At 39.1% G+C, this 24,406-nt stretch overlaps 1 protein-coding gene across 1 annotated transcript in view; it reads left to right on the plus strand.

The window, feature by feature from the left end:
• Positions 1-4,427: 4,427 nt before the first annotated feature.
• Positions 4,428-24,406, plus strand: part of GRIP1 (glutamate receptor interacting protein 1) — a 305,928-nt gene continuing 285,949 nt past the window's right edge. The window contains exon 1 of the mRNA XM_061416574.1: positions 4,428-4,739. Coding sequence (XP_061272558.1) covers positions 4,685-4,739 — 55 coding nt within the window. The 5' untranslated portion in view covers positions 4,428-4,684. The remainder of the gene's footprint in view (positions 4,740-24,406) is intronic.

A 24,406-nucleotide genomic window follows, 5' to 3' on the forward strand; every position in this document is an offset into this window, starting at 1 on the left:
GTGCTGTTTAAATAATGACCTAAACATGCTTACCATTTTGAAGTGAAATAATCAAATGAAATCTATAAAGTGTGTTTTGTAACAGAGTGTGTTACGAAATAAATTGAAACGAAGAAGGTACAAATTATTTCAGTACTTTAGTCAAATTGATTCTAATGAAGTAAAATAGTGTGGTATTTATTTGTGGAGTTAACCCCATTGTTATGTTCTTTATTTTTTAAATGAGTTCCCCAGGTGTAGGTATATGGCAGGAAATTTATGTTTTATGATGATTCTTTCTTGCTAAGAATCAGAATCTGCAAACAGCAGTGTTTATTCTTGGAGTGGAGATACTATATAGAAGAATGAATTTAATGGAGAAAAATTAAAGAGATGAAAAAATTAGCAGAATAAGATTTGTGTGTGTGTGTGAATGGCGAGTTGTTCCCACCTACCAATGGTGCTGTGGAATGGTTTTGAGAAGATCTTGGAATGCTTGAGCCAGTGTGAAAGGTTACTTTGTCCTCACTTCCCTCCCCTATCCTAGGATAAAATTGATATCACACTGTCATTGGCAATGATATTCATGATATTTAAAAACGAGCATGACAAAGACAGCAACCAGTCAAGATGGACAGACTGTCCAGTCAGAAGGGACTCCTGTGGTAAAGGCTTGGTGTGAATCCCGGAAGTACTTGTCTTAACTGCCTCTGGTTTCTGGTTCCTTCTAGTCTCTGTGGTTCTGGACACATCACCTGTGCTTCAGAGGGGTGTGGGCACAGGCGGGGGAGAAGGGGAGGTGGAAGAAGTAATGGACTTTAGATTAGCCTTCTAGCATAAAATGTAATTGCACTTCAGTTCAGTTCAGTTCAGTCACTCAGTCATGTCTGACTCTGCGACCCCAGGCCTCCCTGTCCATCATCAACTCCTGGAGTTCACTCAGACTCACATCCACCAAGTCGGTGATGCCATCCAGCCATCTCATCCTCTGTCGTCCCCTTCTCCTCCTGCCCCCAATCCCTCCCAGCATCAGGGTCTTTTCCAATGAGTCAATTCTTTGCATGAGGTGGCCAAAGTACTGGAGTTTCAGCTTCAGCATCAGTCCTTCCAAAGAAATCCCAGGGCTGATCTCCTTCAGAATGGACTGGTTGAATCTCTTTGCAGTCCAAGGGACTCTCAAGAGTCTTCTCCAACACCACAGTTCAAAAGCATCAATTCTTCGGCGCTCAGCTTTCTTCACAGCCCAACTCTTGCACCCATATATGACCACTGAAAAAACCATAGCCTTGACTAGACGGACCTTTGTTGGCAAAGTAATGTCTCTGCTTTTGTTGTAATTGCACTTAAAAGTTCTCTATTAATTGAATTGTAACCCCTGTAATAGGGATCACATTTTCTATCAATGCAAAAGGGACACAGTGAAAAAGCAAAGAGTAGAAGGCAGATTCATCCAGATTGAAAAGTCTTGGATTCCTTCCTTTTCTTTACCACTTGCTAGCTGAGTGACTGTGATGAAAAATGCTTTCTCTGAGAACTAGGTTCCTTATCTGGAACAAAAACCTGTAACAGAGTTGCTGTAATGATACATTATGTGTAGGTGTACTTAGTAATCTGTTTTTTATATATATAAGAATTATCATTCTAAGATAATAATCAACCCTGAATCCAGCAAGCTTGTATTTTCATATATTGAGTTTTTTTTCCAAAAAAAAAAAAAAAAAAGGAGTAAACGTCATGAAGCAACTCTTCTGCAGATCACCTTGGAACTTAATCAGAGATATATTTTGTATAATTTTTCCTGATTTTATATTTCCATAGTCCTCACTTGTTGACCCTCTAAGAGCATGTTGACCCTCTAAAAGTCACCATAAGGACTGCGATTGATTAAGGGGCTCCAGAGACACCTGCTGACATTAGTCTGTGACTGAGAAAGGGAGGTTTCTCCACCCCAGCGGTGGCTTATGGCAGGAGGCTATGATCTAGTTCTACCAGCTGCCTTGAACCTCTTGGGACCTTTGCATGCAGGTCAGTAAATTTAGAGACTGAAAAAAAAAATTAAAAATTCACACTAATGGGAGGCATTTTGCCAGCATTTGTTCAGGATCTGAGGCTGGATTCAAAGTAGCTGACAGGTGAAGGAGGGACTTAGGGCAAGTAGACTGAGCTGGGAATGGCTCCCAGGGAAATCTCTGAGGACTAGAGATGCCACCCATGGAAGAAAACACATGGCAGATCCCTTCATTCCCTGACAAAGCCTTCCTCCAGGATGGCTGTATTTCTGTAAGACTCCTAGAGCTTTGAGCATGGGCTCAGCAGGATTAGCAAGCACGATATACAAAGAGAAAAAAAAAACAAACCCTAATTTGAGCCCTGTGTATGCTAGTCGCTCAGTCTGTGTCTGACTCTTTGTGACTCTGTGGACGGTAGCCTGACAGGCTTCTCTGTGCATAGAATTTTCCAGGCAAGAATACTAGAGTGGATTGCCATTTCCTTCTCCAGGGAATCTTCCAGACCCAGGAATCGAACCTGTGCCTCTTACATCTCCTGCGTTGGTATTGGCCAGCACATTCTTTACCACTAGCGCCACCTAGGAAGTCGTTTATGGCTCTAGGATGGGTTATTTCTCCTGCCAGAAAACAATGTTTTAGCAGTTCCGAAGATCTTTCTAGGGCCAGAGCCCAGAGCCTTAAAAAAAAAAAAAAAATTGAACATTCTAGTAAAAGAGGAAATATTTGATTATTTTAGCCTGAAGGAAAAAGCAAATTAGATCTGAGTAGGCATAATAGCAGGGGGCAAGAGATTTCTGAGTTTTATTTGAATAGACATTAATAAAATGGGCTGGAGTGGTGATGTTCCACTGCCAAGGTTTTACTAATGTTATTTGACGGCTGCATATTCTGAGTGCCTGGCTTTGAAGAGACAAATTTGGGGAGGGATCTTTTTAAAGAGCTAACTATAAATGTTTATCTCATTTTCACTAATAACCCAGTTCTCTACCACTAAGGTACATCTCTATTTAAAGAAAAAATAATCAAAGAGGCTAAACTATTACTAGGGAATGACCTAATAGAGGCAAAAATGAGATGGGTTGAAGTTCAAAAACAGATTTATGCTCATTGGAACAGTTATAAAAATTTGATTCTGCAGTACAATCCATTTAATATACTTTCCTATTGATTAGTGGTGGCTGACTGCTCTAGCTAGACCATCCTTGGTAAAAGACTTTCAAAGACCTTTAAAGTAGGTGCTTATAACATTAAACTAGTCTACTGGATGCCCAGTAGGAAGCATACACATTTCAGTTTCAGTTGGTTGAAACTGACTTATTATGGCATTTATGAATGGAGAGGAAAAAGCTCTGTCTTTCAATTTAGATTATTGGGAGTTATTTTAGAAACCAGCTTGAAAGTGGTTGTTTTTTTTTTTTTTAAGCAGCTCTAGAGTAGAGAATAAGACTGCATGAATAATTTATATAGTTTTAGAAATACTAATCAAATAGTTTGGGCAGTGATATATCTTTTTGTTTTGACTAATTGACTGAGTTCCTGGCCAGCTATGATTTTTTTCCCTTTATTTTCTGAATGTTCATCGAGGTTCTTGAATTAAAATTCCATACCAAATGTTAGTTTGTATTGACTGTATAGTGAGTAGGCTGGTGCTGGCAGAGGAAGAACTGTGCTCCGCCTTCTTGTCATTTTGTGAATGGGTCTGTTCATTTGCTCTGCACTCCACTGAAGCAGATACTCCCCAATATCTTCTCTGTCACTAGACTGTTTTATTTGCATAACGAGAAGAATGGGCTTGGGGGAGGGTTGTTTGGCAAATGGGATAATAAGGTACTTTAAAAATAGAAATACTTGGCCTTCTTTCCTTTTGTTCTTGGTATCTTTAGAAACTATCTTGACTGCGTTGCTCTCCAGCCAAGTCCTTTTTTGGAAAGCGTGATTAACGGGGCTGGAACTCCATCTGCCTGGCGATTGCCTTGTATGAGCCCTTCTTGCATTTCCTCTCTCCATCTAAGCTGCCTTGACCCTCATAGATTAGTAAAGTGCCACATAGTTCTTTCTTTCTGACTCTGTCACAGGGCTGCTGCTCTTCTGTAGGCAGAAATACTACTCTCTACTGCATCCCAGAGATGGACTGCCTCCTTCCTTTGCGTTTCTTTTTTGTTGTTAAAAGAACATAGTATATGAAACATACGTTTCACCCTAAAGTAAGAGTGCAAGCATTTTACTTGCCTTTCCAGTTACATGACACCCCCTAAGCACACTGACTTGATGCTGAGCCGGAAAGGGAAGGGAGTTGGGGGATGAACTGGCTGGAAAACAGAGCCCTTTGCCTAAAACTGTAGGCATTGCTCAGTGTTGAGTATTAGATTTATGGCATGGCTCCTCTCCCCGCGTCGTCCCTGCTTTCTATAATTTGGTGCTTTGTTGCTATCGAAACAGCCTCACTTTCTAAGCCATTGTGATGGTGCAAGGAGGGAGGAGGCTGTGGCGGGCAGGGGTGCTCGGAGTTGTGAATGACACAGCTTTGCCAGATGACATGTAGGGGACCTCTGCATCAGCCAAGAGGAATTAAGCTTTGTCACTCCCCGCTGGGACTACCTTTCTCCTGGTATGTGCGCAAGGAATTCATATGCTGCTGCTGCAGCCACCAGAGCACAGCCCTGAGTACTCTTTTCCACGGCAAGCAGTGAGCAAGAATGATAGCTGTCTCTTTTAAATGCCGTTGTCAAATTCTGAGGCGACTTACTAAAGGTACTGTGATTTCCTTGCTACTCAGTCCTCAAGTCCGTTGCAGTAGCTTATAAACTCAGGTTAATGGGTTTTGTTTTTATTTTTACTTTCAAATATAACTGCCTTTACAATTGATTGTCAGGCAACAAAGAACTCTGAAATATGTACAGATAGACAGACATTGACAGGTAGACTGGGCTTTGCTTTCTGTTCTTAGATCCTGATTGTGTTCATGCTGAAATCATGAACCCAACTGGTGTATGTACGTGTGTGTGTATATGGGTTTTTTTCATAGTGACTTCATTCATTGCTGAAAAGAAAATGTGTTTGTGTCCGGTGCTGAAGTTATCATGGGAACCTGTCATTTTGCATGCTGATTAACTGGGCATGAGAATTCACGTGTATGTTACTGTCCTTTCCATGACACATGTGCTAAATGCAGCTGGCAGCTTCAGGACCCGCACAGCTGGCGAATTCACAGAATCATTGTTTATTCTGTTAATTTCCAACATATCATGAGCCTTTTCCCAGGACAGCTTTATTATTTTTTTTTTTTTTTTTAGAATTTCATGTTCAGAAATGTAGGTAATTTAAAATACTTTGATCCTATGTGCTATTTGAAGAAGTTTATTTGAAAGTAAAAAACCATTGCTTTGTATCCTCTCTTCAAGAATTCCTGGCTTGTGATTGTCTTTCTTAGAACTCTAAAATATTAATTTCATCTCTCCGTAATATTTTAAATATGCTTTTATTTGAAATCACTCTCTCTGTGTCAGCTCATTTACTTTGTGTGAATTCTTTTGCAAACTTAGTGAATGTTGATTTTAAAAATCTTGCCTTAGGTACAGATAGAGATGTGAGCCTTTTTGCCTTATTTCCTTTAGATAGAATCTTCTTTAGAGAGAATTTATTATTTGAAAAAACTTCACTGATTAAAAGTGTGTATCTGCAAATGCCTTTCTTTTTCAGCATGTAACATAAGAGTACTGTCAAGTAATTAATGGATGTAATTATGCTCTAGGAACTCTGAACCTATAAATATGTTAATGGATGCTATTTCTATCAGTTTAGCTTGACATATCAGAGTTCTTTGATCACCAGCAGTGCAGCTAAAAATGCAATTAATATTTTATTTGGCAGAAGAATGAGCACAAAGCAAATAGTGAGAAATAGGTCTTGAGTCAATACCAGGAAAGAGAATGAATACTACTGGATTCATTTGCAAGTTGTTTGGATAGCAGAGCAAGTCCTTTAAAAGGTACTTTGGGGAAAATATAGGAAAGACTATCCATTTTAAATTAGGCTGTTAGCATGGGGTAGTAAATTCTGTTCTGACTTTAGGCACTTGGTACAAATGTGCCATTTCTGTTTATGAAAAACTTAAAAGACTATCTTTTATATGATGGTTTGGGCTAGGACCAAGCTCTCTTATTCTAAAATAAGCTCTCTTATTCTAAAAAGTTCTTTTCTTGGCTGATTTCAGCATTTACTCATCTTGATGTTGAGAAGTTGATGCCTTCATTACATTATAATCATGAAACAATTGGTATTTTCTATTCATGTATATTGGAGATTCTTTTACAAATCCTATATACCAGGATGAACCTAAGCAATTTTTAGTGCTTACAAATATTTTTAAACTTTGTCCAGTTTCCTATGTCTTACAGAAGCATTGATCTCCATTCATGAAAGGAGATTTAAATGTTTACTAAGAGAGTTGCTAGAAATCTAGATAAATGAGGCAAGGATTGATACTTCTTTGCAGTTGCTATTTCCCTTTTTTCCCCCCAAATCTTTGTGTCTGCTGTTTTCTTTTTGGCATTTGGCTGAACACTGCCAATTGACGAGTGAAACAAAATCTCTATGTGGAGTCAATTTGCTGTTATTTGTATCCTTTGGGCATTTACCTGGATGTTCAAGTAACATACCACCTACCTCATCATCTCCTTATCATCCTGTCAAAGTTCAAGTCCATCAGTGATACCTGTTGTTCCAAATGGATGCATTGAGTTCCAGCAACCCGTCCCTACCTATCCTGCTATTTTTCTTAGGCTGTAGTAATGCAACCAAGAACTATATGTAATTATAATCTTAAATGACCCTTCTTTGTTTTTTGGGGGTGGAGGCAGGAGTAGCGTGTGGATATATATTGAATGATGTTTCTTTCCTGCCTTGTCTCCCCACACAGCTCCCACACCCTCACCCTCAACCCCCAAACACACATATTTCTTTATACCCACTGAAGGTTGCACCTAATCCACCTCCTCCAGATATTTACCCTTTGCCTTGCAACTTGTCTGTTAAAAGGAATCAGATTCGCCTAGTTCACAGTGGTAGGATTTTCAAATTTTCTGTGAATTTTTGGCAAATGCTTTCAGTTCTTTATTGAACCCCTTGTGACTAGAACCTCACCCAGCTCCTAGGTGGGTCAGTGACGATTTGCTCTGTGTTTCTGAAACTACCTTGCTATTTGTGGTTGATGCCACACACTAGAAAAAACAATGTGGTAATTATAGTATCTTTTAAATTTTCTTGAAGAAAAAAGGATGCAATTAAAGGCACTATTTTCTACACATGCATACATTCTTAATATTTTACTTGTGTTCTAGATTTCTTCAGGCATCCATCTATTATCCATTAAACAAGTATCTATTGAGTATCTACCGTGTGTGCCAGGCACTGCCATTTTGGGCACTAAAATCCTGGGCTGGGCCACTTTATAAGGGTAGAAAGCATTTTTAAATCAATTTATTTTTAACAATAAATAGATTATTCTTTTCTGTGAAATGATTTTCTATAAAATATACATTTACAGGCAAATCCTTTGATCATCCTGCATAGAAGCATGACCCACAGGTTTATGGCACAACTTACTTTAGGTGAACTTAGTACTTTTCAGACTTGGGAATTGAGTCTGTTTTCTTATTAAGACTTCAGGTGACTGTTTTGCTTTGTTTGCCTTATGGGCCTCCTCCTAAGGTAGCTCAAGAGCAGGAACATTTAAAAAAATAATAAAAATAAAAGAACAAGAAAATAATCTTTTTTCAAAAGCCTGCCCCTGCCATTAAGATAGGAACTTTGGATCATGAAGAGACTAAAACTGTCCAAAGTGTTCTTTTATGTCTAATATCGAAATCTAGAGAAGAGATGCTGTCTTCTGCCTCTGTTTTCCCTCCACACTGAGACTGCCTACTGATTACTCAGCCTTGGAGCCAAATCCAAAAATAACATTTTCTCAGCTTTCCAGCCACATCTGACAAAGGACTTTTCTCAGGCAAGTAGATCCAGGCTTCTTGGCACCTATCTTCACAACTGCTTACCTTTGTGACTCCTGCTTTCTTTGCCAGGGGCTACATACAGTACCTTAAGAGAAGAGAAGTGAACGTGTTCTTGGAGAAGGGAATATATTTGCACAGCTTCTGCAACCTTTATTCTTTTTCTCAGGTCATGACTGTATCCTTTCCTTCTCCTTGAAATGGGTTGGCCTCCTAGGGCTTCCCTGGTGCCTCAGATGGTAAAGAATCTGCCTGCAATGCAGGCAACCCAGGTTCAACCCCTGGGTCAGGAGGATCCCCTGGAGAAGGGAATGACTACCCACCCCAGGGTTCTTGCCTAGAGAATCCCATGGACAGAGGAGCCTGGCTGGGCTACAGTCCATGGGCTCACAAAGAGTCAGACATGACTGAGTGACTAACACTGTCACTTTTTCACTTTCTTTAGGCAAAGAACCATTTTCTGTAGCGATGACTGCTGTGACCCTGTTTCTTTCTGAGGTGGCACTGTTTTTAGTTCGGAGATCAGAGCTTCAGTGCTCCACAGGCAATGGCATTTTTCTTCACATGTTTTCTTCTGTCTGCTAAAGTCAACATCAGCCAACACATGTTTACTGATGCTCCACAGGGAACATCTGGCTCTGGTCACCTTTCGTTTTCGGTCTCCATTCACTTTATGTCCTCATCTTCTCTCTCCTGGCTCAGGTCTCATGTCCCAAAATCTCTGCCTTCCCTTTAGTGTAGATGTCAAGATCATTCACCATAGCTGGCCTGAGTGTCATTTTATGTTCTACTTGCCTCCTCTTCCTCTCTCGTCCCAGACATGCATATGGCCTAGAATAAAGTGAACTTTCCCTGTCCCTTTGCCATCAGCTTGCTCCAGGCAGCTCCATTGGCCTGAGTCCCAATGGGGTGTCTGAGCTTGTGGCTGGCACCCCACTGCCCCCTGCTGTGCACACTTTCTCTCTCCTTCTTGATTTCTGCCCCAACCCAGTAGCCTTTCATCTCTTCTCCTGCCTGAGCGCTCCTGGGCCTGACTTGATCCACTGGCACCAAACAGAATTTAAAGGCTCTTCCTCTCAGTCTTTGCTCCTTATACTTCCTCCAGTCATGGAATCATCGTGCTTGAAAGGGAAGGTCAGACATTCATCTAGGACTTGTCTCCTGAGGGAAGTGAAACCATCTTAGACAGCCAGCAATCTTCTTAATTCTCTCCAAGATGAACAATCTCACCCTGTCTGGTAATCTTTCAGAGGACTATTCATGTGACCTCTGAGTCTTTTTAAACTCTTCGACACTCATCCAGTGTTTAAAACTTTCTCTGTTCAGAAATTCATCTTCTATGTGTAATCTCCATCAACTTCAACAATACATCGAATTATTTTTGGTTTTAATGGAAGAGGAAAAATATTTCCTGTGCTCCCTTCTGCAATATTCTTTTAATCTAAAGATTCTGTATCAGCCATTGACTTCAGTGTCATTGTTCTGAGTGTGATTGCTCTTCTTTTGATGTCTGCAAATTTTCTGCTCAGGTCCCTCTGCACTTTGCCATCTGTCTGTGTCTCATCTCCCAGCTCCTCCAGCATTCTCCTCTGATGGCTCCTTATCCACTCTATGATATGATTCAGAATTGATTATCATCTGGGTTAAGAATGCTCTCTCTCCTGAACCTTATTTCTCCCATCTCCCCATCCTCATTTCTCCTGCTAACCCGCACTGGCCTCCTCTGTCAGATCCTGCCATCTGGAACAGCTTGACTGTCTCTCTCTCTACCTCATTAACTTTCCATCCCTTTTCACATCTCACCTGAAAATGTATCTTTTCTCCTTGGCCTCTATCTCTTAATTTCATATCATCAAAGCTGGTTTGCTCATTCATCATTCCAGCCTATACATTTTTAAAAGTTCCATGCCCTTCAAAGTTGTTGCACAAAATCAGATTGCCTCATTTTGTTGAATTGTCATCTGTTGCTAGGGCACAGGGCATATTTCTCTCACAAGTGGGGAGACCCCAGTTGAATAGGACAATTCTTCCACCAGTGCTCTGAGGGAGTTTACATGGAACAGCTGCTTGGATCGTCTTATTCCTCATGGTCTGAATCTTTTCTTTTGTAAAACTGGCTAGACTTATCATAGTTGCAGGTTTATTTCTTTCCCACTTTCCAGATGAAAATTGCATACTAGAAATTCTTTTTCTCCTTCCAGGAGTCACCCATCCTTATGATGGAGTAACTGGTCATCATATAACCTCCTGTGAAGAAGAAGAAGTCCAGACCCTTCTGATATGATCATGTGTGTTCAGGAAGGAAAAATTGGTTCATTACTGGGGAAAGGAAATCCAATTTAGAATAGACATTCTCACTTTGAGAAAATGAGACCCAATATTTTTTCTTGGCCCCTCTTTTTCTAATGTAGGAGGAGATGGGAGCCATATACCTAGTCACCTAAAATATTAACAGAAAATCAACCAAGGTAACACACCACTAATCCCTCAACATTCAATATAGGGACAATAGAGTTGACTTGGAAGTGGGAAGACCTGTGACCCTGATCCAGCTCTTCTATTTTTTGTCTGTGTGGCAGGAAAAAAAAAAAAAGAACTGAACCTCCTCAGTGAATCTGTTTCCTCATCTATAAATTAAAAGTCATATGTTAGCCATAAGAAAATTGTTTAATTTTCTACTGCTAATTGATTTTGAAATTTTGTCTTAGTAAATTCACTTTTTTCTTGCAGAAAACATAATTTAGTTTATTTGAGAAAAGGCAAATATGTATTCTGAAAATTTCTAGGAATATAAGGGAGAAGTCAATGTTTAGATTCTTCTTTTCGTCTCTTTTATTTAGTTTCTTGGCATTATTATGCTCATATACACGAGAATTATATGTTCACCTAAAAATTAATCATCTTTGCCTTATTAAACCTACAGAAGAAAATATATGGTTGCAAAATTTCTTTGGCAATTACTTTATTAAAGTTTCAATACCTCATATATCTCAAAAAAAGCCATGCACATTTAGCTTCTTGAAGGATGTTACTTCACTTTCCAAACGCAGAGAAACTTTGACCTTGCCATTACAAAAGCAGTTGAAACAGAATGGTCTCGTATTTCTCAAGTCAATGGTGACCACCTAAATTCAGACAAAGCTTCTCTGGCTATTAGAAAATGAGAAAGATTTGTTATATTAATTACTATTATTAATTCTTATTAATAATTCAAACTAGGTTACTAATAGCTGAACATATGAAGGAAAGCACAGTAACTGAAATTCATACGGAGTAAATTTTCTACCTAATTTTCAAAGCGAAGATGAATTAGGAGGAAAAGTAAAACCTAATATTGTCACTTAAAATATGTTGCCAGTGTTATAATAGGGGGGTGCATGGCAAGTTAATTTATAATTTATTCTGTTCTATGTGCTTTTTAATAAGAGTTTAAGATATACTGTCTATGAACACATATTTTTGCCAACATTTACTTCTGAATATTCTACCCACTTGTGCATATTAGCACACCATTTCCATAAGAAAATATTATTGACTCACTCTAACGAATGATGGTAATAGGTATCTTTAAAGAATGTTTTTGTACCATTTTTCCAATTTTTTAGATTCCACATATAAATGATATATATTTGTCTTTCTCTGTCTGGCTTACCTCACTTAGTATGATAATCTCTTAATCTATCTGTGCTGTTGCAAATGACATTATTTCATTTTTTTATGGCTAATAGTCCATTGTATACAATGAATATACCACGTCTTCTTTATCCATTCATCTGTTGATGGATATTTAGGTGGCTTCCTTGTCTTGAAGTCGCTCAGTCGTGTCCGACTCTTTGAGACCCCGTGGACTGTAACCTACCAGGCTCCTCCGTCCATGGGATTCTCCAGGCAAGAATACTGGAGTGGGTTGCCATTTCCTTCTCCAGGGGATCTTCCCAACCCAGGGATTGAACCCGGGTCTCTCGCCTTGCAGGCAGACGCTTTAACCTCTGAGCCACCAGGGAAGCACTGCAGTGTACATTAGGGTGCATGTATCTTTTTGAATTATATTTTTCACTAAATATATGCCTAGAAGTGTGAATGTGGAATCAAATGACACAAATGAAATTATATGCAAAACAAAAATAGACCCACAGACATAGGAAATAAACTTATGGTTACCAAAGGGGAAGAGGAGGGAGGAATATGTTAGGAATTGAGTAATAACATATACATAGTATTATATGTAAAATAGATAACCAACAAGGACCTACTATATAGCACAGGGAACTATACACAATATTTCATAAAAACCTATAAGGAAAAAGAATCTGGAAAAAAGATGTTTATTTATGTATAACTGAATCACTTTGCTGTATGCTTGAAACTAACACAACTTTGTAAATCAGCTATACTTCAATTAAAAAATGAAAGAGGAATTAGAGATGGTGGGAAAAAAAAGAATTTCTCTTGTATTCTAAATTGTTGCCTTAGTATATTTTCACTTTAAAATCTCCTGACACATATCTCCTGAGAAACTGTTTAGGATCCATATACCCCACATTTGTTCTCAAAGGCATTTTAAAGCTAACAAAGGTGGCAGAAATGTGTTTGGAATACATCCCCCATATATGTTCTCAAAGGCAGAAAGTAAAACAGTGAGGAAAGCAGCATTTATGTGCCATAACATCCAAAAAGCAAAGCAAGGATAATATTTCAAACAGGGGGAGAGAGAGCAGCGTTTGTTGAGAAAGAGAGTAACAGATGAACAGCCATTCAGCTTTGTAAGTGGGTGGTTGCTGACCTTTGAGCGAACAATTTCAGCAGAGTAATGAAGTCCGCACTGGATTATAAGGGTTTCAGGCACCCTCAAAGACTGTGAGTACCCGCCACTCTTCAAAGGGGCACAGTGAAAGCTAGGCTGCAGCTGGGCAGCAGTCTCTGGTAGTGGAAGCTGAGGCCATAGGGAATACGGAAGGGTATGATGAGATGGAGATGTGAACGTTTTTTTTTTATTTTAAAGGAAAGAGCCAGGAGAGAGGTGAAACTTGAAGATGCAGATCAGAGGAGAGAGGATTCCAGAGCAAGGCAAGGCAAGTTGAGAGGAGGGAGTGAGAGCCACACGCAGGTGGAGGATACAGATGGAGGCCCCAGACTGGGCCAGCGAGAGGAATGAATGCCTCTGTCATAGAGATAGTGCAGCACGGGAAGAAAGCTTTTGAGGTAGACACTAAGGAAATTAACCTAACTCGACTTTCTTAATAAATTAGAAGGGGATTTGAAAAATTAATGTTCTTATGAGCTCCCAGTTCAGGGGTTTCTGAATTTGTCTCTGCCTTGGAATCACCTGGGAGCTTAAAAAATAATGACACCTGCATCAACCCCAGAGCGTGTGATTTAATTGACTGGAGATGTGGTCTCTGCTTAGGAATTTTTCAAGATTCCCCAGGTGACCCTACTGTGCAGGTGATTTGGGAGCCACCAGCCTAACCATTTAGGCAGCTCCATAGGGACATCATGCTGGTCCTCGGGAATCAAACATGCTTTCACCAAAGACAAACCTGGGGTTTTGTTCAGCTGCTGGGAGGGAGATACTGAGCAGATTTCCATTCCTGTGATTTTGAAGGCAGAGCCTATCTGAAATGGAAGTGGAGCCAAAAAGAAAGAGATACCAGGTCCCAGCGTCATCACCTGAGCCTCTCTACTCAAGAACTGCCTTAAGTAAGGTCTGAGCTCTACCCTAGACTTCTTCCCTTACATTGTTGTTTAGTCACTAAGTTGTGACCCTATGGACTGCAGCCCGCCAGGCTCTTCTGTCCATGGAGTTTTTCCAGGCCAGAATACTGGAGTGGATTGCCATTTCCTTCTCCAGAGGATCTTCCTGACCCAGAGATCCACCCTGCGTCTCCTACATTGGCAGGCATATTCTTTACCACTGAGCCACCAGGGAAGCCCCTTCTTACATTATACTAGCCAATAATTTCCCCCAATACCTGAGCTAATTACAGCCAGGTTTTTTTTCAGTCACTTGGAATCAAAAGAAGCCTGATATATGGGTGAGAACAGTTGAGTGTACACAGTTTGTTAAGAGCTTTTAAGATACAGTTTAAAAATGACAATTGACTCAACTACTTGTAGCCTCCTGTATCAGTCACATTCCCCAGAACACCATACAGCCTCAATAGGTCTTGGTCCGCTAGCTCCAAGCTGAGCACCACTGCCAATTTAGGATTTCCACTGAATCATTTTGTTTAGTGGACCACTGGTCACGTGCACCCCCCCGCCCCCGCTGTCTCGGTGGTCCACATTAGCATAAGCTATTAGAAGGGATGTCCAGATAGGGAGCTAATTCCTCCCCTCCCCTCCGCTATCCTCCCCTCCCCACCAAGCAGAAGGTGATTATTTAACAAGAGCATGGTTAAAAATCAGGGTTTTAAAGTTGTGCTGCTTTAACTCTGTGGAGCAGACTGTCTCTGGGCATCATCAGCTCTTCCCATTACTCCTTCTTCCCCTCTGTTACCTTTCTCCTTTAGATTCTGGCGTAGACACACTAATGGTAAAGGATTCCACCCTCATTTGTGTTCTGTCCGAAGTCTGTTGCCCCAGCCCCCAATTAGGGGTAGTTGCATGTGAAGCCAGCTTGTACTGACTCTAAACAGCCAGTACTGTACTGTACTGATTAAATTTTCAAGTTTTGCAAGCCAGTTGTTAAGCACATCTATTATTAAACATTATCTTATGAAAATTTACAGGTAAAATATATTCAAAACAAAAAAAGTTCAAATTTCGTCACTTCTAATTATTATTTTACAGCATTTTATTATCTGTACTCTTAAGCTCTAGTGTATCAATATGGTGGAAATGCTATATAATGGTATGCACATTTCTCCCCAATTCCATAGTCAGTGACATCGCATGGTTGTTGAGTCACTCAATCATATCTGACTCTTTGTGACCCTGTGGACTGCAGCATGCCAGGCTTTCCTGTCCTTCACCATCTCCCAGAGCTTGCTCAAACTCATGTCCATTGAGTCCAACCATCTCATCCTTTGTCACATTAATAGCTTAAAATTTGCTGTGGTGTGTTTACACCATGGAAATTGGCAAATGCAATAAATCAGAGCTTCCCCATAAGCCCCAGAAATCCAGTTGTTTAACATTTACCAACACACAACTGATAGGAACCTCTACTCTATGTATTCATAAAACATCTATAGATATCTTTCCTTATACTTTGCAAATGGGATTGTAATTATCTGTGAATACAACCATCAGACTGTGAATTCCTTGAAATTAGTATATATACTTTACTTGTCATTATATCCCCAGCAAGTACAGAGTATTTGGTGCAAATAAAATGCCCTGTTGAAGGCATACTGTTAATTTCTAAAGGTATCTGGGATTAACCAATCTCACATGTTCATTTTGGACTTGGCATGTTTCAGATAATTCTTTCCCCTTCTTTGATTTTTGAAAATATTTTTTCAAGTTTTCATATCACATGAAGAAGTAAGCCATAGGACCACTCCAAGGAGCTTTCAGCATCCTCTAACACCTGCTGATTTTCCAGTTTCCCTCCTAACCAGAGGGGTGTTCCGCACCCTCCTCCTTCCCCTCCTCCTCTGGAAGCCTACTCCCAGCAAGCTGGAGGAAGTTTCTGGCAGGATGCCAGGAACAGCACCTGGAAGCTGGAGGCTGAAGGACAAACTGTTGTTAAATTCTGCATGACAGAAAACCCAACCGAATTCAGTCTGGGGAATATCTAGGACCCCACAGAGTTTCTGATTTAATTGAATCTTTCCTATTCTATAAAGCAAGGTGACCTCATACAGATCAAAAGTGAGCTCATTTATTGCCTTTGTATTTAAATACTTTGTTGGTAAATTTGGTCCATAAACTGTTGAAGACTCAGTTATAAAGTCTCAGAATCAAGACAGTTTTCAAGAATATTAATTCCTAATGATATTTTTATGTTGATGATATTTATTTGTTTTAGATATATGTCTCCAAAATGTTAAACTCTGTATAAGGATTGGAGACTCAAATCACACCAACCAAAAGCTTTCCCTCAGCTGTATCCCAGATGTCAACATGAAAGCAAAAAGGACGGTTCTAAAAATGGACGCAATGGATATCAAGGGGCCAGAGATTCTCAGAAGTTTCTGAAAGATGGAAAGTAGATAAACCAAAGCAGAAATTATAATCCAGAACAAATACAAGAAAAATGGAAGAGAAGGTATGCTTCCTGGTAGTGGAGGCACAGATACGCTCCAGATTAGTGTTGATTTGGGAGATCAAGAAGAAGGGGATAGAAAATAATGTGATCTTTTTGTTGAAGGATGAAGCACCTGGGAAGGTTAATTAACCCTGCTACCCTTTAATCACTCTCCATTTAATATCATTCCCAAATCTAAAACTATAAAACCAATCTTTTGAGATGTTCATGAATCTTTAGTGATGATGACCCTCAGTGTAAAACCCTCCCCATTTCGGCATTAACTTAGTGAGAAATATGCAGGTATAGCATGCCTAACTACCTCTTTGTCTGTTCCTGGCCCAAGGCCTTTGGGTAAACCCTGACGGTTTTCACATCCTGTCATTCTGAGGAAGGAAAGGTTGACTGAAGAACTGTATCTATATAACTCACACTGCTGCTGCTGCTGCTAAGTCGCTTCAGTCGTGTCCGACTCTGTGCGACCCCATAGACAGCAGCCCACCAGGCTCCCCGTCCCTGGGATTCTCCAGGCAAGAAAACTGGAGTGGGTTGCCATTTCCTTCTCCAATGCATGAAAGGGAAAAGTGAAAGTGAAGTCGCTGAGTCGTGTCCGACTCTTTGCGACCCCATGGACTGCAGCCCACCAGCCTCCTCTGTACATGGGATTTTCCAGGCAAGAGTACTGGAGTAGGGTGCCATTGCCTTCTCCACACTAGCTACTTGTATTCTCAACTTAGTTCTCTATTAAGAAATGTAAGCTAATAACAACTGATGTTTGAGGGATAACTAACTGGAAGAAAGAAGAGGTAATTCAAGAACAAAGGATACATTTTTAAACATTCTAATCATTAACCTCAGAAATACTCAAGAAGATATTACATACATAAAACAAGACTAGCTGTAATGATACAGAGGCCAAAAATATGCAGAATTGTTAGAATATAAAAATATGACACCAAAATAAATATTCACTAATAGAAAAAATTGACAAAGTAAAGGCAGATGTTTGAAAAAAGTAGGTACCCAGAAATCAATTGAAAAGACACAGCAGAAGGCATTGGGAAAGCAAAGAGAGAAAGAAACTACAACGTATGTGATTGATGTAAATTCCTGAGACAAAAGAATGTTTTCAGATTGAAAGGATCCATGGAATTCTAAGCAGGATAAATAAATCCTCTTGAAATTCTAGGACATTATGAAAAAGAAAAAATCCTAAAAGTTTCTCAAGGAATGAGAATTAACTTGGTATCAGACTTTTTATCAACACTAGATTCTAGAAATTTTTTTCAATGTTTTCAAAGTTCTGAAAAGGTATGCTTTTAAGCCCAGAACTGTCAATCAAGGGTGAGCATAAAATAAAGACATATTTAGACATACAATGACTCAGATGGTTTATATCCTACATGTACTTTTAGAAAAAAGTTACTGAGCCCTTTTAGAAAAAACATGCTGAGATAGTTAAGCAAAGAAAAAATATGTACATATATTTATGAGTGTATATATAAATATATGTGTGTATATATATATATGTGTGTGTATATAAATATATGTATGTATATACACACACACACACACACACACACACACACACATATACACATGGTACTCAAGCTTACCTTGTGGCTCAAGCTTCCCTTGTGGCTCAGATGGTAAAGAGTCTGCCTGCAATGTGGGAGACCCGTGTTCGATCCCTGGGTCGAGAAGATTACCTGGAGAAGGAAATGGCAACCCACTCCAGTACTCTTGCTTGGAAAATCCCATGGATGGAGAAACCTGGCAGACTACAGTCTTTGAGGGATCTCAAAGAGTCAGACACGACTAAGTGACTTATATACACATGGAGAGACAGAGAGAGGACACCTAGGAAAGAGGAAAGTGGAAAAGTAGAAAAGCGGTGCATCTAATTTAAGAGTACAGTAGAAACATTTCCTAGAATGGCAGTTATGTAGTGGAGAGCAGTCAATTCAAATTAGGACGTATCACCAGAATCAGAGGTCCTGAAGAATAACATCTTCCAAAGAATGGATTTCTTACAATTATTAATGCATAAATTGGATAAAATTAATGATGAAGTATATATAGGTATGTGTATATATATGTGTGTGTGTATATATATGTGTGTGTGTGTGTGTACGTATGTATATATGGAGAAGGAAATGGCAACCCACTCCAGTGTTCTTGCCTGGCGAATCCCATGGACGGAAGACCCTGGTGGGCTGCAGTCCATGGGGTCGCAAAGAGTCGAAGACAGCAACTGAGCATGCACACCCACAAACACACACATCTTTTTCTTTTGTCAGCAAGAAAATAAAAGGCAATTGGAAACCCTGAACAGTACAAAAGCTGGACAAATAAACTAAGAACCCAAATATGAAGCAAAGTAAAATGTGTCATATTTTCAACAGTTGTTGAAGAATAACCTTGACTTTTATACTTGGAAGATTCTCCATTCATTGAGTAGCACAGATTTAGTAACATAGAACTGCATTCCCTGCTGTAGGGATTTCATCACATTATTTCATTTGGCTAGTGAATAATATTTATATAATCATAATTTTGTAATTGTCATTTATTGGGTTTTTAATTTTTATAGTCTAGCTGTACAAGAAAGCACAAATAAAGTTATAGTTAGAGAATGTAAATTAAACTTTTATAATATAAAGATAATTATATACTTAATAGGCTTGGAGGTTTGTGTAAGAAAGAAAAATGGAAGTGTAGGGCTGCTAATTTCCTCAGTTTATGTGGAATATATTTTAAGGTATTAAGTGAAGTTGACATATTAAGGGGGGAAAGCCCACAATTAAAAAGACTGGAACTATCAAATGTTGGCCTGCATGAGGCAATTGAAACTTTCATGCAGTTCTCAAGGAAGTGTAAGTTGGCACAACCACTTTTGGAAAACTGGCAATGTCTACTGAGGTATAACTTTTATATATCATCTAACCCAGCAATTCCACTCCTAGTTTAATACCCAACAAAAATGCATAATACATATGATTCAAAAGATTTGCACAAGAATGGTTATTGTAGCTGTAATTACACTAGTATAGAGCTGGAAACGGCCCAGATATCCCTTAACACTTGATGGATAAAAATTATGATATTTAATGGCATTCTGTACATAATAAAAAATACAGCACTACTGCTATTAATATATTCAATAAAGTGGATGAATTTCACTAGCGTAATTTTGAGTGAAAGAGACTAAACACAAAAAAAATATGATTGATTTATTAAAAAGTTTGAAAGCACTCAAAATCAAGCAATGAGGATAGAAATCAAGATGGTGGAGACAAGAAGGAAATTTACGGGACACTGGTGCCGGTCTGTGTCTTAATCTGGGCAGTGGTTACATGGGTGTGTTTACTTTGTGAAAACTCATGTACCTGTTCCCTTTTTCATCTTGCACTTCGTATGTGTACAATAAAATGTTTATTTTAAAAAACCAAAGATGAAGAATACACTATTTCTACTTCATAAATATAGCTAATACAAGAACTACCAATATGAGAGGAGGAGGAAGTGGACCATGCAAATTTCCCTCTTTTATAGACAACATTAACAAACACTGTTTAAAAATGATAAATGAAGAAATGGTAACATTTATTTTGGTAGTTTCAGAAATTTGGAAACTGAAACAATAAAAAAAAACGTTTCCTATTGAGGTTTGGGAGTGAGGATGAGAAATAATAAGAAAGGTAACTTTTACTTTTTATGTTTTACTCTTCTCTACCATTAACATTAACAAGAGAAAGGCAAAAGTGATATTAACATAGATAATAATCATGGCTACCGTGTTTACCATGATTGAGATACTGAACAAGATATTCTGTACAATTTATCTGAATTAAATCTTCACACTTGATATTCTGCACTGCATTTATTAGGGTGGAATTTATTAACCCAGTTATAATTGTATAAGCCAAGCATCAGGATACCCAATTATAATACAAAGACATTAAACATTATTTAAAAAGAAAAATTTTCAGCAACCTAGAATATGTTATACGGTTAGGTGCATTTATTTGAGTTTGAGCTTCCTAGCATTCAAAGGTAGGGAAAGCTCTTATTGTTTATTAGTCTCATTGCCCATTAAAAAACCTGTAGATAGAAACCTGTAGATATAATCAGTAGCTGGCAACAAATTCTGGAAGGAATGAACACTATCAATGTTTATCTAAGGTGTGATACATGCTGTAATTATGTTATGGCAAAAAGAAAGCTTATTTTAAAAACTCTTTCTCTTACTGACTATAAAAGGCAAGGGCATCATATTATATCATAATGCAGGGAAGTAATTTCTTCAGGAAATGCGGTTAGTAGTGTCAAGACATATTGATTTCTGGAGAGTTTCCCAATCTTTGTTCTTCAGAAAAATAATTATACTCGATGTTAATAGTTATTTGATAAAAAATAAGTTCAAGGTAAATTGTCTTGGAAAATGCAATAAACTGTAACTCTGTTCTTTCATAGATTCAAAATTATACTAGCCTATTAAAGAGACTTAGAAGTTTGATAGAAAATAGAGCTAAATAATTTTGTTTAACCCAGTTTTTCCCCAATTTATTTAATGATGAGACCTTCCCTCAAGTTGGGGCTTCCCTGGTGGCTCAGATGGTAAAGAATCTGTCTGCAATGCGGGAGACCTGGGTTTGATCCCTGGATGGGAAATATCCCCAGGAGAAGGAAATGGCTACCCATTTCAGTATTCTTGCCTGGAGAATCCCATGGACAGAGGAGTGTGGCGCACTACAGTCCATGGGGTCTCAAACAGGCGGACACAGCTGAGCAACTAACACTTCCTCAACAAACACTAACACTACAGATAGCAGAGTTTGGAAAACTTTCGTTTTCTCGGTATAGGTTGGAAGACAGCAAGCAAACAAGCACCCGTGACAGCAGCTTTCAAAACTAGTTGTTTCAGATACCCTGTTGGCAGGTACTGGAAGATGAATTTTCTGAAGCCCATCAGAGTTGCTTCAGGTGCCAGTATTCTCCAGCTTCATTTATAAAGTTAGACCAATATGATACAGGCTTTAGAAGTGTAGAAAACAGTTTGTGTCCTGTTACCAAAACTTAGGAGTCTGACGAATTCTTTCCTAAACATATTCCTCCCACTTTCACGGGGAAATAAAATGCAGGAATGTCTGTAGCTAAAGGATGAGACTCCCTCCCCATCTCTTCCCCCTCCAAAGTGCAGAGCTGTCTGTGGTTTGAATCTGTCAAATCATTTCAAGTCAATATAGGATCTGTGTCATGAGCACTAAATAAATGATTTAATCCATAGCATTTAAAAGGCACTATTATAAACTGGCCCACCCAGACAATGAAAGAGGCAGAAGACCTTCAGACATTGTCTACTTTTGACTGTAAATACTTCCTCTGGGCTCCCCTGGTGGCTCAATGGTAAAGAATCTGCCTGCCAATGCAGGAAACACGCGTTCAACCCTTGGCTCGGGAAGATCACCCTGGAGAAGGAAATGGCAACCTGGCAGACTGCAGGCCATGGGGCAGCAAAAGAATCGGACACAACTTAGTGACTAAACATCAACAGCAGCAACTTCCTGAGGAATCTGGCAAACTGAGTTCTGTACAAAGTATGCCCTTCCTTAGAATGCTGAATGAGCGAACTTTGGGGTGGAGATTCGGTTTTTCATTTATATAGGAGAGAATATCTGCCAAATAATATAATACATATTATTATATCTTATGCTAAATTCTTTATAGTAAAAATCAATAAATATATTTTGATAATGAAACAGTGGCATATGATCAACTTTTAGTTCAGAGAACCTATGGGCATAATTCTAATTGAGCTCAAGACATTATCAAGTTACCTTGATTAAGGTTAACAGGAAGGGGGATGCTACACTATTTAGAATTAGAATTTGATCTGTCAGACATGCATTCTTTTCCACACTGATTCTAACAGTGGTGTTATAGTATACCCTTTGAAAAAGTGTGAATAGCGTGGGCTGTAGTCCAAGAGTGTACAGCTTGACTCATAGATAGTTCCTGTTTACGGAATCAAAGGCAAGAAAGATCAATGAACATGACAAAAAGTCTTACCTCGTCTCAGTGTGAGAGAGCAAGGGGAGAGCAGTAATCAACAATGAAAAACTGACTCTCTAGTGCAAGGTAGTAGGTTTAGGGACCCAGACTTACCATTTTTCTTTGTTTTTGTGAAGAAAATGAGTCATAGCTTTGCACTGTGAATGAAATATAAGGTGGTTTCCCACTTTGAAAGGAGAGCCCACAGGGAAGGAATTAGCGTGCCAAGAAAGCCATACAGCAAATGGCCGGATAGAAAAGACACAGACTCATGGGACAGAATCATAATAATTCTTGGAGAAAAAGATATTATCCTGAGATCTTTTTCAACATGAGGGAAATGATGGAATAATTTTAAAGAGGTTTTTGAGGCAAGAAATGACAGGTGTTGGAGAGGAAGTGAAGAAAACCTTCATGTACTCTTGGTGGGAATGTAAATTGGTGCAGCCACTATAGAAAACAGTATGGAGGTTCCTCAAATCAAAAGTAGAGCTGCCATATGATCCAGCAATCCCATTACTGGGCATTTGTCAAAAGAAAACAAAATCACTAATTCAGAAAGATATATGTGCTCCTATGTTCATTGCAGCATTATTTATAACAGTCAAGATTCAGTAACAACCCAAGCGGCCATTAATGGATGAAAGCATAAAGGTGTGGTGTGTGTGTGTGTGTGTGTGTGTGTGTGTGTATGGTTTCCTTGGTGGCTCAGACGGTAAAGAATCTGCCTGTAGTGTAAGGAGACTTGGGTTTGATCCCTAAGTCGGGAAGATCCCCTGAAGAAGGGAATGGCTACCCACTCCAGTATTACCTGGAGAATCCCAGGGACAGAGAAGCCTGGTGGGTTATAGTCCATGGGGTTGCAAAGAGTCATACATGACTGAGTGACTTAGGTCACAGACACACACATACACATATACACACACACACAATGGGATATTTGTTGCTGTTCAGACCCCATGGACTGTAGCATGTCAGGCTTCACTGTCCTGCACCATCACCTGGAGCTTGCTCAAACTCATGTCCATTGAGTCAGTGATGTTATCCAACCATCTCGTCCTCTGTCGTCCCTTTCTCCTCCCGTCTTCAATCTTTCTCAGCATCAAGGTCTTTTCCAGTGAGTCAGCTCTTCGCCATCAGGCGGCCAAAGTGTTGGAGTTTCAGCTTCAGCATCAGTCCTTCGAATGTATATTCAGGATTGATTTCTTTTAGGATTGACTGGTTTCATCTCTTTGCAGTCCAAGGGACTCTCAAGAGTCTCCTCCAACACCACAGTTTAAAAGCATCAATTCTTTAGCATTCAGACTTCTTTATAGTCCAGCTCTCACATCCATACATGACTACTGGAAAAACCATAGCTTTGACTGTACGGACCTTTGTTGGCAAAGTAATGTCTCTGCTTTTTAATATGCTGTCTAGGTTAGTCATAGCTTTTCTTCCAAAGAGCAAGTGTCTTTGAATTTCATGGCTGTGGTCTCCATCTGCAGTGATTTTGGAGCCCAAGAAAATAAAGTCTGTCACTGTTTCCATTGTTTCCCCATCTGTATGCATTGAAATGATGGGACCGGATGCCATGATATTCGTTTTTTGAATGTTGAGTTTTAATATTACTCAGTTATAAAAAGATGAAATCTGCCATTTACAACAACTTGAATAGACCTAAAAAGTATTATGCTAAGTGAAATAAGTCCAATGGAGAAAGATACTATATTATTTCACTTATGTGATGTATACAAAACAAACAACAAACCCAGCAAAAACAAACACGTAGATCCAGGGAACAGAGTAGTAGTTATCAGAGGGAAGGAAGAGGGTGAAATGCATAAAGAGGATCAATAGTATGGTAATAGATGGAAACTAATGTTTGGTATGAGCACACTGAAGTCAAAATACTATACACATAAAACTTATATGTGTTATAAACCAGTGTTCCCTCAATAATAAATACATAAGGAAAATATGTTTTGGTTTGTTTGTTTTTTGGTTTGTTTTAACCAAATTTTAGGAAGAGGCAGGCCTGTCCACTATAAAATGTGGGGAAATCATCATGAAATAATTCACCCAACTATCTAAAGAAACATGTACTTCTCTTCTTCCTTCTGGGGACTTTATAACTCAGATGGCAACACACAAGAACCTCAGTTCTTCTCAGTCAAAAATATCCA

The sequence above is a fragment of the Bos javanicus genome, chromosome 5 (assembly GCF_032452875.1).
Source record: "Bos javanicus breed banteng chromosome 5, ARS-OSU_banteng_1.0, whole genome shotgun sequence".
NCBI classification, from domain to species: Eukaryota; Metazoa; Chordata; class Mammalia; order Artiodactyla; family Bovidae; genus Bos; species Bos javanicus.